Source organism: Anabrus simplex, chromosome 12 (genome assembly GCF_040414725.1).
Source record: "Anabrus simplex isolate iqAnaSimp1 chromosome 12, ASM4041472v1, whole genome shotgun sequence".
Lineage (NCBI taxonomy): Eukaryota > Metazoa > Arthropoda > Insecta > Orthoptera > Tettigoniidae > Anabrus > Anabrus simplex.
This window is the reverse complement of record NC_090276.1, coordinates 77,009,719-77,024,391: the sequence shown is the minus strand read 5'-3', so window position 1 is coordinate 77,024,391 and position 14,673 is coordinate 77,009,719. Positions and strand designations below refer to the sequence as shown.

General features: G+C 41.4%; 1 protein-coding gene across 1 annotated transcript in view; it reads right to left on the bottom strand.

Annotated features, from left to right (window-relative positions):
* Nucleotides 1–14,673, bottom strand: part of Ptp10D (Protein tyrosine phosphatase 10D) — a 398,723-nt gene that overhangs the window by 38,304 nt on the left and 345,746 nt on the right. The window contains exon 28 of the mRNA XM_067156405.2: nucleotides 2,016–2,251. Within this exon, the coding sequence (XP_067012506.2) occupies nucleotides 2,016–2,251 (236 nt within the window). The remainder of the gene's footprint in view (nucleotides 1–2,015; nucleotides 2,252–14,673) is intronic.

Genomic DNA, 14,673 nt, shown 5'->3' with positions numbered 1-14,673 from the left:
CCAAAAATGGAGAATCGAGGTTCCACTGCATAGCAATTACATTTTGGCTCACCTACTGTACAACACTACATTAAAATATGTGAAGAGGTAGGGGAAAAAGGAAATTAAGTGTTTTTGGGTAAATCAGGTGAACTCATAAAATATCCCAGGGAATCACTGCACAGATGGAAGGAATACATTGAAGACCTCAACATAAAAGTTTCTGTTGAAGTCACAAACAACCAAATTCATGGGGAGGAGAATGACAATGGCAGTAAAATTATACTTAAGGAAGTGGAAAGTATGGTAAATAAACTACACTGACATACAGTAAAGCAGCAGCAATAGATGAACTCAGACATGAAATGGTGAATATAATGGGAAGGCAGGGATGGAATGGCTTCATAGAATAATAGGATTAGCATGGAATGTTCTTCTTATTAGACAAAAGCTATAATTGCAGCTATTTATAAAAATGGAAATTAAGGTATTTCATTGATCTACATACCAGACAAAAGTGTACATAAGCATTTTGGAAAGGAGGGTGTGATCAATGGTTGAAGATGAGTTGGATTAAATCCAGTGTGGCTTCAGATCACAGAGGGGCTGTCAGGACCAGATTTTCAGTATGCACAAAGCAACTGAACAATGCTCCAAGGGAGACAGACAGTTATATTTATGTTTCCAACATCTAGAGAAGGCGTACAACAGTGTACAAAGGGAAAAAGAGTGTTAGACATTCTAAAGTATTATGTAATTACAGAGGTTAGACAAAGCTGTAATCTTTCACCTTTGTTGTTCATAGTAAAAACATGGATCATTTAATAGAAGGTATATAAAATGGCTGGGAGGATTCAGTTACATGGAAATGTAGTAAGCGGTTTGATCTGTGCTGACAAGTTGGTCTTAATGGCGGACATCGCTGAACCTACAATCTAATATCTTGGAGCCTGAAAAAAGGTCCAGTGGGTATGATATGAAAAATCAGAATTTCCAAGACAAAATTAACGTTGGTAGGTAAGAAACCTAAGAGCTGATCATTTTAAGTATTTAATATGTGTATCCTCCCAGAATGCGAGCTGCCGGACAAAAGTGTCTTTAGAATTGTCTGTTTTGAGATAAACTAAGCTGAACAGGAGTGAAAACTGCATAGACTTGGGATAAGTTAGAGAAAGTTGTGGCAACTCTGAATGAGGATGGATATAAAGACTAAGTTAAGAATAAACTCTACGGATGATGCTGTGCCCAAACAGACTTTGATGGTGGGCACACACGAGGTGAATGGACTCTTGTCACGGCGGTAAGACAAGTAGAGGGATACTAAGGCGATGATTTAACTCTTCCTGCGGTTTGCATAGTAGAGCGTACATGGTTTCATCTGCTATCTGTCAGCTTATAACTTGCTGGAACTAGTGAATTCTCTATGCTTCCTAAATACGAGTGACCTGCAAAGGATATTTGTTACAAATTAGATCAATATGTTAACGAATGAAATGACTGTGAGTTTGAAATTGGGATGATGATATAAGTGATATGGGAAGAAGTTGGGTCAGGAGATGTTCCTTCAGGTACTGTCCTCAGTTTCAATCCTCGAGTTAATTCTGTTTCGGACTAAGGGCCTGTAAGTAATCTTCCAACTGGTGCCAATTTTTCTTCGAACCTTACTCAGTGCACAATAGTTTTTCGCAGACAGTCCGTGGGAAAGGGTTAAAGGTAAGATGCCAATGATTGCAGGCTGAATAATGAAGATGTATGTAAATGAGTCAGGGTTCCCTAAAACAAAAACTGATTTACATATCAACCTGAGCAGAATACAAGGATTAAAAAAAATAGCAAAAAAGGAAGAGGCATTTTGTCCTGGGAAAGAGGGAACAAAAATAATGAATAAAATGGGAAATTACTCCAATAAAAGCTGAGGGGGGAAGGGGGGGGGGGGACAAAGTCACAAAGGAAATAAATTTACAGGAGAGAGGAAAGCAAATGGCTACTTACCACTGGAGAAGGAAAACGGCTCAAAATCAAGTAAGAAGAGTTACCTTCAAAGCCCTGGTTATCGTGGATCTCTCGCGGTAGGGTTTGGTTCTCGGAACCCTCCAAGACAGCTAAAAGGCACTGGTGGATACAGATGTACTGCTGTTCTGTCTGGACCATCCACACACGCTCCTTACGCATGGCCCACACGATGCCGAAAATGTCTACGTGGTCAAGCACCTCGATCTGCTGCAGGATGCGGTCCAGGGCGATCAACGTGCCCGAACGTCCCACGCCCGCACTGCAAGAAACATTACTTGCATTTAAAGGCAAGGTCTTTCACAAAACTTTCCTCTAAGAAAATTAAAATACACCTTAGATGTAAAACACATGGTTAAGTTGAGACAAACAGATTATCAGCATCTCATAAGGTTCAAGAATTTATTTCTTTTTAAATTGAAGCACGACAGTAAACAGGTATCTGTTACAATTTGTATTATTTAGAGGAACAGCAACAAAGTAGATTGCTGTCTAGAGTGGGACTCCTCTGTGTCTAAAATCCAACAATACCTCAGGAAGGAATGATAAAGTTAATATTTTTAACCTACTTATGGTTTATTCTCCGAAAATTCTTGTTTTAAATGTAAATAACGACATTTCTTTAAACTGAGTAGGTTTAAGCTTTATTACTCCTTCAGTTATTTCAGGATATTTTTCAGATCCTTGTAAGTGGCAGACCACATTTCTTGGTGATAAAACTGGAAAGGAATTAATGTGTTTTGAGGTTTCCTGACTCAAACAGCACTTCTCTGCACTGGACACTCTTCTGATTCATGTCCAAGCAAGTGGCTCTGCGGTTGGGTCACATAGCTATCAGCTTGCATTCGGGAGACAGTGGGTTCGAACCGCACCGTTGGCAGCCCTCAAGATCGTTTTCCGTCCCATTTTCACACCAGGAAAATGCAGAGGCTGTACCTTAAGTAAATCCATGGTTGCCTTCTTCCCACTTCTAGCCCTTTCCTATCCCATCATTGCCATAAGACCCATCTGTGTCTGTGCAATATTAATGAGAAATTAAACAAACTGACATAAATCACAGCGAGAAACATGAGAATAACCTCTTGATTAGAGTAACCATGAAGAGCTGTTCTCAACTTGTAATGATGGTGTCCTAGTGAATGATACCATAGACTTTTAAAAATCCACTTCACTTAAGGCGACATTCTAGTACCTGAATCGTAATATATAACCATTTCACATTCAACATGCCCAATTTGGACACTTAGACATAATGCTTCCTTATGGCATCTCCCTTTAAGAAAGGACATATTAACTAATAATTGACTCAAATGTGAAGGTAATCCATGTACAGCTGATGATGACTATTTAAAAGTCGAAACCGGTCCTGTAAGTTAATTCTTACAATAATAAAAATTGTACTGATAAGGTGGAACCTTTTCTTGTCTATACGTACTTTGTGGGAATGTCGCCTACATAAAGTAGAGATATCACAAACATTTCATTCATATACAATTAATAGTTTCCAAATATTTTTTGTATTTTTGAATCTTTTAAGTCCGTTTTCTTCATGAAATTTAATTAACTTTTTAATGTAAATTTGTAATTAGGTAGATAGTACTTCTTTTAAAAACACTACATATTGTTTCTTCTGTTCATAATTTATATAAGGAGATATATCGTACTAAAATTTGTGTAAATTTTACATTCTAAAATTTAGGACTTGAAAATCTCTATTACTTGAAAAGATTCTGCAATCAAAAATTCCATATGCAGGTTTCTTAATATGGCTGTGATACATACACCATACAAATTTTGTTACAATTGGCTAAATATTATGGGAGAAAAATGGGATTTAAGTGTAAAAATTACAATTGGCAGGGAAATTAAAGCAAAGTTCAAGTGACAATTTCTTCCCAATTCATTACCTAAAAGTCACCAGAACAGTATGTTTTTCCTTCCCTTTCTTTCCTAGCAGCTTCTGTATGAATACTGGTAACTCTGGAAGCTTGTCTCTTCTTCTCCAAAGAACAGAAAATGATTCACCTGCATTTTGTTTTTCACAATGCTACCTTTCCAGAGTCTATGTTATAGGGATTGTAGTTTCTGTCATGTCATGTTTGTTGGGTATAGGTGCAAGACTTAAATATCTTGAAGTTGATGCAACACTTTCCTGATGAGAACAATCTGATTTCGATAACATTTCATGACCTTTTGTCCCTGATTTCTTCAGTGGAGACTCCTGTTCTGTAATAGCTGATCTCCATCTCTTTCCTATCAAAAGTTAATATATAAGTAATAATAATAACAACGTAAACGTTTCCACCTTTTCAATACTACAATATATTCACAAAATTACAAATTACACGGTACTAGTTTCGACCCATCTAGGGGTCATAATCAGCCATATTGGAGCAAAGATCATTTGTGGCGAAATCCTAAGAAAATGTTATTTTAAAGAATAACAAGTGAAATGAGATGTTATGGTTTTCGCCACAAATGATCTTTGCTCCAATACGGCTGATGATGACCCCTAGATGGGTCGAAACTAGTACCGTGTAATTTGTAATTTTGTGAATATATTGTAGTATTGAAAAGGTGTAAACGTTTACGTTGTTATTATTATTACTTATATATTATTCTCAGTTCAATACGGACCAAAAACATGAAATTAATAACTATCAAAAGTTCAGCAATTCGTCACTTAGCTAACGCTGATTTCTGTTTACACATATTGTTTATTCCCTTGGATACAAGCTATCAATGATTACAGCACGCTGTCTTTCAATAATAACAGTATCTTGATACGCAACTACAAGACGTTACTTGCGCGCGTACTTCACAAAAATAAACAGACTGGCTACCACCACAGAAAACACAAAAAAGATTAAACATATAAGAATAACAAAACTTATAGCTGTCCGCACTATTGTAGTACCATCAGGAATACCAATACAAGCATAAATGTTGCTCAATGACAGTCGAGTACTGAAATGTTAGTCAGTAACAGGCTTTATAAATTCATTCAGAAATATGGTAGATCTTACAGCTTGAGTCTGTATAAATACACTGACTGACAGAGCAAATGCAACACCAAGAAGGAGTGGTCAGAACTTTATGCCAATTGCAGGGTAGACTGACGTCACTGAGGTATGCTCATGATGTGAAATGCGCCGCTGTGCTGCGCACGTAGCGAACGATAAATGGAACACGGCGTTGGCGAATGGCCCACTTCGTACCGTGATTTCTCAGCCGACAGTCATTGTAGAACGTGTTGTCGTGTGCCACAGGACACGTGTATAGCTAAGAATGCCAGGCCGCCGTCAACGGAGGCATTTCCAGCAGACAGACGACTTTACGAGGGGTATGGTGATCGGGCTGAGAAGGGCAGGTTGGTCGCTTCGTCAAATCGCAGCCGATACCCATAGGGATGTGTCCACGGTGCAGCGCCTGTGGCGAAGATGGTTGGCGCAGGGACATGTGGCACGTGCGAGGGGTCCAGACGCAGCCCGAGTGACGTCAGCACGCGGGGATCGGCGCATCCGCCGCCAAGCGGTGGCAGCCCCGCACGCCACGTCAACCGCCATTCTTCAGCATGTGCAAGACACCCTGGCTGTTCCAATATCGACCAGAACAATTTCCCGTCGATTGGTTGAAGGAGGCCTGCACTCCCGGCGCCCGCTCAGAAGACTACCATTGACTCCACAGCATAGACGTGCACGCCTGGCATGGTGCCAGGCTAGAGCGACTTGGATGAGGGAATGGCGGAACGTCGTGTTCTCCGATGAGTCACGCTTCTGTTCTGTCAGTGATAGTCACCGCAGACGAGTGTGGCGTCGGCGTGGAGAAAGGTCAAATCCGGCAGTAACTGTGGAGCGCCCTACCGCTAGACAACGCGGCATCATGGTTTGGGGCGCTATTGCGTATGATTCCACGTCACCTCTAGTGCGTATTCAAGGCACGTTAAATGCCCACCGCTACGTGCAGCATGTGCTGCGGCCGGTGGCACTCCCGTACCTTCAGGGGCTGCCCAATGCTCTGTTTCAGCAGGATAATGCCCGCCCACACACTGCTCGCATCTCCCAACAGGCTCTACGAGGTGTACAGATGCTTCCGTGGCCAGCGTACTCTCCGGATCTCTCACCAATCGAACACGTGTGGGATCTCATTGGACGCCGTTTGCAAACTCTGCCCCAGCCTCGTACGGACGACCAACTGTGGCAAATGGTTGACAGAGAATGGAGAACCATCCCTCAGGACACCATCCGCACTCTTATTGACTCTGTACCTCGACGTGTTTCTGCGTGCAACGCCGCTCGCGGTGGTCCTACATCCTACTGAGTCGATGCCGTGCGCATTGTGTAACCTGCATATCGGTTTGAAATAAACATCAATTATTCGTCCGTGCCGTCCCTGTTTTTTCCCCAACTTTCATCCCTTTCGAACCACTCCTCCTTGGTGTTGCATTTGCTCTGTCAGTCAGTGTATATCGAGAGAAAGGGGGGGGGGGACTGGTTGGCCCATCCCTTGGATGCGTAATTGCAAAGAACAGGCATATTCGACTGAATGGAAACATGACAATGACATCATTACCTAACAAAGCAGTTCAGCAGTTGTCACGCCCATTTCTGTTGTGTGCAGACTGACCAAAAAAAAGCATTATTAAAGTGATAAATTGTTTGAATTCAACAAAACAACTTTGTGTCAAAAAAGAAGAAACTCAATCCTTTCAATTTCAGTCAGTTAAAAAATTGCCAAAATGATCAAAATATTGATTTTTATCTCCAGAGTGTTGCCTTAATTGAGAGAGTTCCCAACTTTCAACACATTTATTTTTTGCCTTCTCAAGCAAAACAATTAGTCAAGTATAAGAGAAGAGACATGGCTCCATTACCATGAGCCACAAACAAAGCAACAATCGATGCAATGGAAGCATATGGGCAGTTCAGCGCCAAAGAAATGTCAAACAGTGCCATCAGTTGGCAAGCGAATGGCGACAGTGCTCTGGGACACAAAGGGCATCATCCTCATTGGCTGGCTGGAATTTGGGGCCACGATTAACAGTGCAGCATATGTGGCAACCCTTAAGCGCTCACGTCATGCTATTCAAACTAAGGCCAGGAAAATGGGCTAAAGGTGTGCTTCTGCAACATGACATGACACTAGCCATGAGACCACCGCTGCCGCTGATCAAATGAGATTCACGGTGCTGCCACACCCACCATACTGTACCAAATTGGCACCAAGTGATTATCACCTGTTCGGGAACATGAGGAAACCTCTGCGTGGTTGCCATTTTGCGGATTTTGCAGAACTGGACACAGCTGTCGAGGCATGGGTACGCAGCACCCCGAAAGAATGGTTTCAGGAAGGTCTGGAGAGACTGACACATCGATGGCAAAAGTGCATACAGTTACAAGGAGATTATGCTGAGAAGGTGGACGTAACAACTGATGTGTAATGTACTTCATTTGGGTAGAAAAAAAATGAAGTATAAAACAATATAGTAAGCCCTTCGTATATCTACAAAGTCATCAGACAAGTTTAAAATAAAGAAAACATATTAAAAAAGCACTTGAAACATTTGTGTGGCAGTATGTTGTCTTTATTTTCCTTCTTGTGGTTAAACACTATATTGCCCTATTCTTCTTCTTCTTCTTCTTCTTCTTCTTCTTCTTCTTCTTCTTCTTCTTCTTCTTCTTCTTCTTCTTCTTCTTCCACATTGGAGCACTTTAATTTCGATTTTGCGGTAGGAACTGTCCGAGCCTTACGGTCCTCCCAGTACTCCTTCATACATGCTGATATTCTTGCCCTTTCTTGTGTAGAGAACATTCTAGTTGGGATTTTCTTCTTTGTGAGTGCTAAGTGGAAAGTCATATTTTTAAGTGTTGTGTTTACTTTTTCCTTATCCATAGTGTCATCGGGTGTAAGCTGAAGATGTAGCGTAAAGAGGGATGAAACATGTTCTTGACTAATGAAGCATTTTCACATGGGCTTCAATTATTTTGTCATAAAATTTAGGGATACAAAATGAAGTTGAGAAGTCAAGTGCACTCTTTCTTTCTCCTACGTGAAAAGAGATCAGCGACAGTGACACATCGTAGCATTGTGTGTGCCAGCAACTACCAAGGAGAAAACAGTTGTGAAGCTCTTGAACACCACTTTATGCACTGGCTATTGATCGACTCTACCTTTTTTTTTGTGGCATCGACCTCTATAGATCTTTTGCCACCCGACCCTACTTAACTCCACCGGGAGGGAATCTGTTGTATCGGACTCACTAACTGGAGTTAGAGCCTGTCATGTTGTATAGTAGAGAGGTCGGGCCAGTACAAAAGATTCAAGAATAGAAAGTTCATACTGCAAAAATGGGTTACCGGTGTCATGCTATACTAGCCAGATCGTAGAGATATGGCATCTCCTGATGTGCCCGTCTGTCGGCACAGTCTCACTTACGACATCTGCTCGCGCTGCAATAGCACCTCGCTCATCTTGCCCCATTGCCATCGACTTTTGTGGTTTTCTTATAACCAACCAGTCTCTGCGCTGAAGAGTTAACAAATAGAAAGTCTTAGTTCCCGATGAGAGAATCAGATTTTTCACACTAATAGAACATGTAAATAATTACAAGCAAGTCTCTTCAGGCACTTGTCTTAGACCTGATAGATCCTACTCAGATGACTCTACAGATTTAAGAGATATATAAATTTCATTGTGAATGGTCCATATTGAACTGTGATTACAATTAAAACAAACTGTTATCGGCCACGTTATTTACGCATTTATTATGCTAAAACTTCTTTCATTTTGAATTTTCCTTACGGAACAGCAGTTCCCTCGAATGTTGACGAGAGTAGGAGTAATTGGTGAGCAAAAGTGTTGTGAATTGAATGGAAAATTGATTTTAGATTGGTTAAATTAAATTTTCTAAATATAATAATCCTATTCCCTCACCCCTCAGCCCCACCTTTAATTAGTCCCTCCTCTCTTCCCCCTCCCTTCTTTATCTTCCTTACTCGTACTCCCTGTTACATTAGTTATGCAATACATCTAACACATCGTAGCACAAGGTGAGTCACATATTACACATTACATATTTTTCTATTAGTTTTTTCCCCAATTTTTTCATTACCCCCTTTACTAATTCGGCTTTTATTACTGACAATATTATGTATTTCACTTATGTCCAAATTGAACTGAGAATCTTCTCCACCTACATCACAGAAATATTTTGACTTTCAAGCGTTACTTTTACCTTCAGTATTTTAAGGACTTTAATCTCTTTGAATGACATCTATGTACCATCTTTCTACAATGTTCACTACGTGTGCGTAAATTGTTTTCTTAACACCACTACTGCCTTCGATGACATACAGCTGTTAGAACTTCATAACGAAAGAATTACAAGTCTTCAGATTCTTGAGTTCTTCCTTCAACGAGCATTATCTGAAACTTTGATCACAATTCTTCATCTTTATAGTGTCAAATCCACTAGGTTTTTGCAACATTTTTACAATTTCCATAGACTATTTGATACATTGTGCAACTCATGCTTTTGGCTGATAATGGGTCGAAACTAGTACCTAATGGATGTTTCTTCTGTAAAATAACCCACTTTATTTGAATTTGTATTGAAAAGGTGGAACTTTTAATTTTAATTGAGTCTATAGAACTGTGAAGCCTTATTGCGACAGCAGCTACCTGAAACAAAACTCGGGCAGGAAGGAGGAGTTTCTAATGAAGTGCAATACTAACTGACAGCTGTCGAGAGTACACACTTCCTATACCTTACACAAATCATCTACTGAAAGAGCTGTTTCACACATTGCAGGATGAGTTAGTTCTCAATAGCCTGCACGCAACAGGAATGTCTGCTTCCCATTAGTATTCTTCAACCTAATCATTTATAAATAATAATATTATTTTCGTCTTTTCAGTCACGTATCCTCCACTTGGCTGGACCACGGGGCCATTAACTAAGTTGTGCCAGGCTCCTCACGTTCATCTATCCTATCCGACCTTTCTTGGTCAACTCTTGCTCGCTTCTAACCCCGACGGTATTAGAGAATCTGAGGACTAGGGAGTATCATTTTCACATCATTCGTGGCCCTTGCCTTTCTCTCACTGATATCAGACTGTGCTTCATAAATAAGCTTCTGATAAGTTCACCTGCATGCACCCCAGCGTCAGTGGGTAGGGTCTGACACATCCCACTCTGAAGAGTCTAGTGTCAGACCTAAGACGAAACGCTGGTTAATAGAGCAAACGCCGGAAAAGCCATCCATCTAATTTTTGATCTGATTTATGATGTAGTTGTACTTCCTCTTAAAACGAGAATCACCACCAATCTTTCACACTGTCTAAATAATTACCCTAGTTTTGATATGAAATATTTCTGAAAGTCATGAATCCATTTTCTGTACATTTTTTCCAAATGTTATTTATTCCCACATAAAGTTTAATTTGAACCCACAAAATTCAATGGGGAATGTAGGCGAAACACTTCCATGTCCCTATTGTTTTGCCATTTTGTCTATTTTATTGGCATCATATTTCCATTTAATGGACGATGCCTCTTAAGAATGTAGTCTTTATAATGGACACCTTTGGACATATGCTTTCTAGTTTCCATGACACTGTTGGAATGCGCTCTTTTTTCCTACTGTAGTTCGATGCACTGTCAAGCACAATTACTGACCAAGGCAGTAGAAAGGGAATAACCAATATTTAAAATAATGTTCATAACACTCCCTACCCATTTTGTTGTGCACATTGGTGGTATTCTTTCGACTGACATAGGAATACTAACTTTGTGTTGTCCACAAACACACTCTTGTTATCTGTAACCCACGCGCTGCCTGAGGGAAGCCAGCCAGAAAAGCCTGCTTTCATGACTTAACCGTACTTTCAATTCATTGTTCCATGGTTACTCAGGTTTCGTCTGTATACACGATATTCCTCTTCTCCGCTCAAAATGTACATTTGATGTACATAATTATGGCATCACACAAGTAGATAGTCTCTTTGCTCCATATTTTGCAAATGAAGCTATTATCACACGATGATGTCCATGGCACGTTGCATCTTATAAAATTTAGTTACTTTGTTAGAAGTGCTATAAGCCTGCTGTCTTTTCTTCCATTGCGTGTCACCAAGGGGCCACAAGCTGATTCACTGCGAAGTTTGAACACTACTGACCTGGATGTACCTGTAACAAGGGCACGTTCTTCAGCGATTCAACTCTCACATTTGCCGGGATTTCTACTCTTTAAATAATATAAAACGTTTACAACTACCCTATTTAACTGCATATCAGCCACACCCCCAATTTTTGACCAAATATTTGCATACATTTTTGCACCGATTAAGAGCCGCACATCCGATTCGTGGGCTAAAGAAACAAACTGAAAGGGCCACTGCTGCACCCAGTCTGAACTCAACAATCGTGAAGCCTGTTAGTAAATATTTGTCATGAGGATAGTTAAAAATTAAATGCCTTAATTTCAGGTAAAAGTAGTGAAATTGCAGAAGAAAATTACAGAGCAGTGGGCCGTGAGTTTTCTGTTCGTGCAAAACAAGTGAGGAATTTAAGAAAGCTCACTAGTTCATCCCGGCGTGCATTTTGTAGCCCAAAAGAGGGCAAGTTCCTGGGTTTTAGGAAACATTACTGGAATGGGCAAGAGAGAAGAACAATAATTGCACTGAAAATGAAAAATGTTACAACTAAAAGCAGAGGAAATTGCACAATCCCACAATATCCAGGAAGCTTAGTCAAGGCAAGTCCCGGGTGGGTTACTGCGGTGTGATAACCTGTTACTATGGTGGAAAACGTCTTTGTGCCAAAAACTGCCTAAAGACTGCTCCGATAGAGATACAGAGATTGATGATGATGATGATGATGATTATGATACTTGTTGTTTTAAGGGGCCTAACATCGAAGGTCATCGGCCCCGATACAGAGATTAACAGGCATGTGATTAGGTTAAGGCAGCAGAACTAGTATCTCCTCTTGCAGATGGGAAATGCTGACCATCACATGCCAAGGAACACTACTGTTTCTGAGAAGGGAGTGGCAAGTGTTCTAAATGAAACGGCCGGTCATGAAAAGACGTTCTTCGGTGATGTTGACCATTACTGCTGATGGCTACAAAGTACCGTCATATGTTATATTTAACAGCAAAACATTACCAAAGAACATCACATTCCTGACTAGTATCCATGTACGTGCTCAGGTGAAAGGATGGATGGACGAGAACATTATGCGCAACTAGATACGTTCCATGTGGCAGCACAGCTCTCTAAGCAGGCCTTACTTGTCCTGGACAGCTAATAAAACTGATCTTGCTGTTTGTCTAATATCAATCTTGCAACCTCTGGACGTGTAGGTCAACAATCGAAAGTATTCCAACTGGATGCCTGGTGATGAGCTGAAGCATTGATCGCTCTAGCTTTGGCCTTTCAAAAGCTACATGAAAATTGGGATTTCGCATGCACTTGATGGCACAGAACATATATGGACTTATGGAAACTGATATGATTCAGTGTGTGCAGACGTAGACGAAAATGAAACTAGCGCTCTGCTTGTGATACAAAGTAAATGTTCATAACTAGTGTACGATATGATTATAATGGAATTTTTCTCCCAAGTTTTTAAATGTAAACAATCTAGCCCCTGTGCAAGTGAAAGGCCTACATTAACTAATAAACAGCCTCCGTGTACAGTTTCAATCTTGTACATTTGTAAATACTGAGTATATTCAGTAAAATACACGTTTTGTAACGTCTGGTATGTGAATGTTAATTTGGTAGATGGAGTTCCAATGCTTGAGACCTTAGCTACTCAGGGTATGTCAAATCGAAGTTATACTCCATCTGTAGGCGTTGTGTGACTCCTCAAAACAAAGTGAATAGTTGTGCATCCGTGTGTCGTCGTGAGGTACACAGACTACTGAGGTCGTTTGAGCACGTACGTCAAGCAGCACATCACACGAGACATTTTAACGAGCTTCAAGTCGCAAGAGCCGTCACTTTGATCCAGGAAGGATGGACTTTTCGTAGTCTTGCGGTGGATCTCAAAGTCTCTCCGTCAGTTATTGACCACTTGTGCAATCGCTACAACGAGACAGGACAGTTCACAAAGAGGGTTGGACAAGGTCGTGGACGCATGACAACCCCACAAGATGACTGATATCTGACCATCTGTGTGTTGCGGCGTTGTTCAGCAACTGCCAGAGAACTGCAACAAGACCTTACGAGGGTCACTGGAGTCACGGTGTCTCACCAGACAGTAAGGAACAGGTTAAGAGAAGTGTCGTTATGACCCACACGTCCTGTTCGAGTGCCCTGTTTAACGCAGCAACATCACGCAGCTCCCCTTCTGTATGCCCGTACCCACATCAACTGGCAACTTCGCCAATGGAGACCTGTGTTGTTCACAGACGAGTCCAGATTTCCCCTCACACAGCGCGATGGACGTCAACGTGTATGGAGACGCCGTAGTGAGCAGTACATGCCAAATGTTGTCCAGGAAGGTGACTGATTCCGACAAGGTTCTGTGATGGTGTGGGATGGCATCAGTATTGATGGCCATACGGATCTTGTCGTCGTCCGTGGTAATCTCACCGCTGCGGGGTACATCGAGCAGATACTGCTACAGCATGTTTTGGTGTTGGCCCTGAATTCGTACTCATACACAACAATGCCACGGCTCATGTAGCCCGCATCACCAGAGCTGTCTTGCGAGAACTACACATTCAAGAGATGGAATGGCCAGCAGTGAGTCCCGACCTTAATCCCATCGAGATAGGCTTGACAGAAGTGTTCGTGGGCGTCCTGTTCCACCACAGACTCTCCAAGAAGAATGGGACCTGTTACCGCAACGTGACCTCCGTCGACTTATACGGAATATGCCACATAGGTGCCAAGCTGTGATAAATGCTTGTGGACATACACCATACTGAAGCTCTCCAACTGTGATAAAAATCCACCCTGGAGGACTCTTATCAATTTGTTTTCGCCCCTATTTGGACATTTCCCTTTGTGTTCTGAAAATGAACGTGAATCCATTGATGTTCTTTTGTATACTTCAACGGTAAAGAATAAAGGTTTAGTTGGTAATATACCTGGGTGTGAGGTATTGTTTTGTGGAGCATGGCATACGTTCAAAAACATGTTCCCCCAATTTTTTTGAACTGTGCAGTTTCTCAGTCTATTTCAACATATGCAATATTACTCATTTCATACAGTATGCATTACCATGTTAGTGATTACTTTTGTATGTTACTGACAACGCTGCATCACATGATGATCGAAAATGTGTGATGCACTGCCAGCTCAGCAGCGGGATGCGATCGAGCTCACAATAGCCTTCACGACAATGCACAAGAAAGCGAAGGATGAATCTCAGATCAGGTAGCAGGCACACAGCCCACACATCTCCTACTATTTCATCAGGCTGACTACAAATCTGATGTCAGATATGCGGTTTAGAAAAATAAATTCTGATTGAAGTTAATTACAGTCGCCTTTTGTCATGATGAAGCCGGCCCCATGGTGTAGGGATAGCGTGCCTGCCTGTTCCCCGGAGGACCCGGGATCGATTCCCGGCCAGGTCAGGGATTTTTACCTGGATCTGAGGACTGGTTTGGGGTCCACTCAGCCTAGGTGATTAGAATTGAGGAGCTATCTGATGGTGAGACAGCAGCC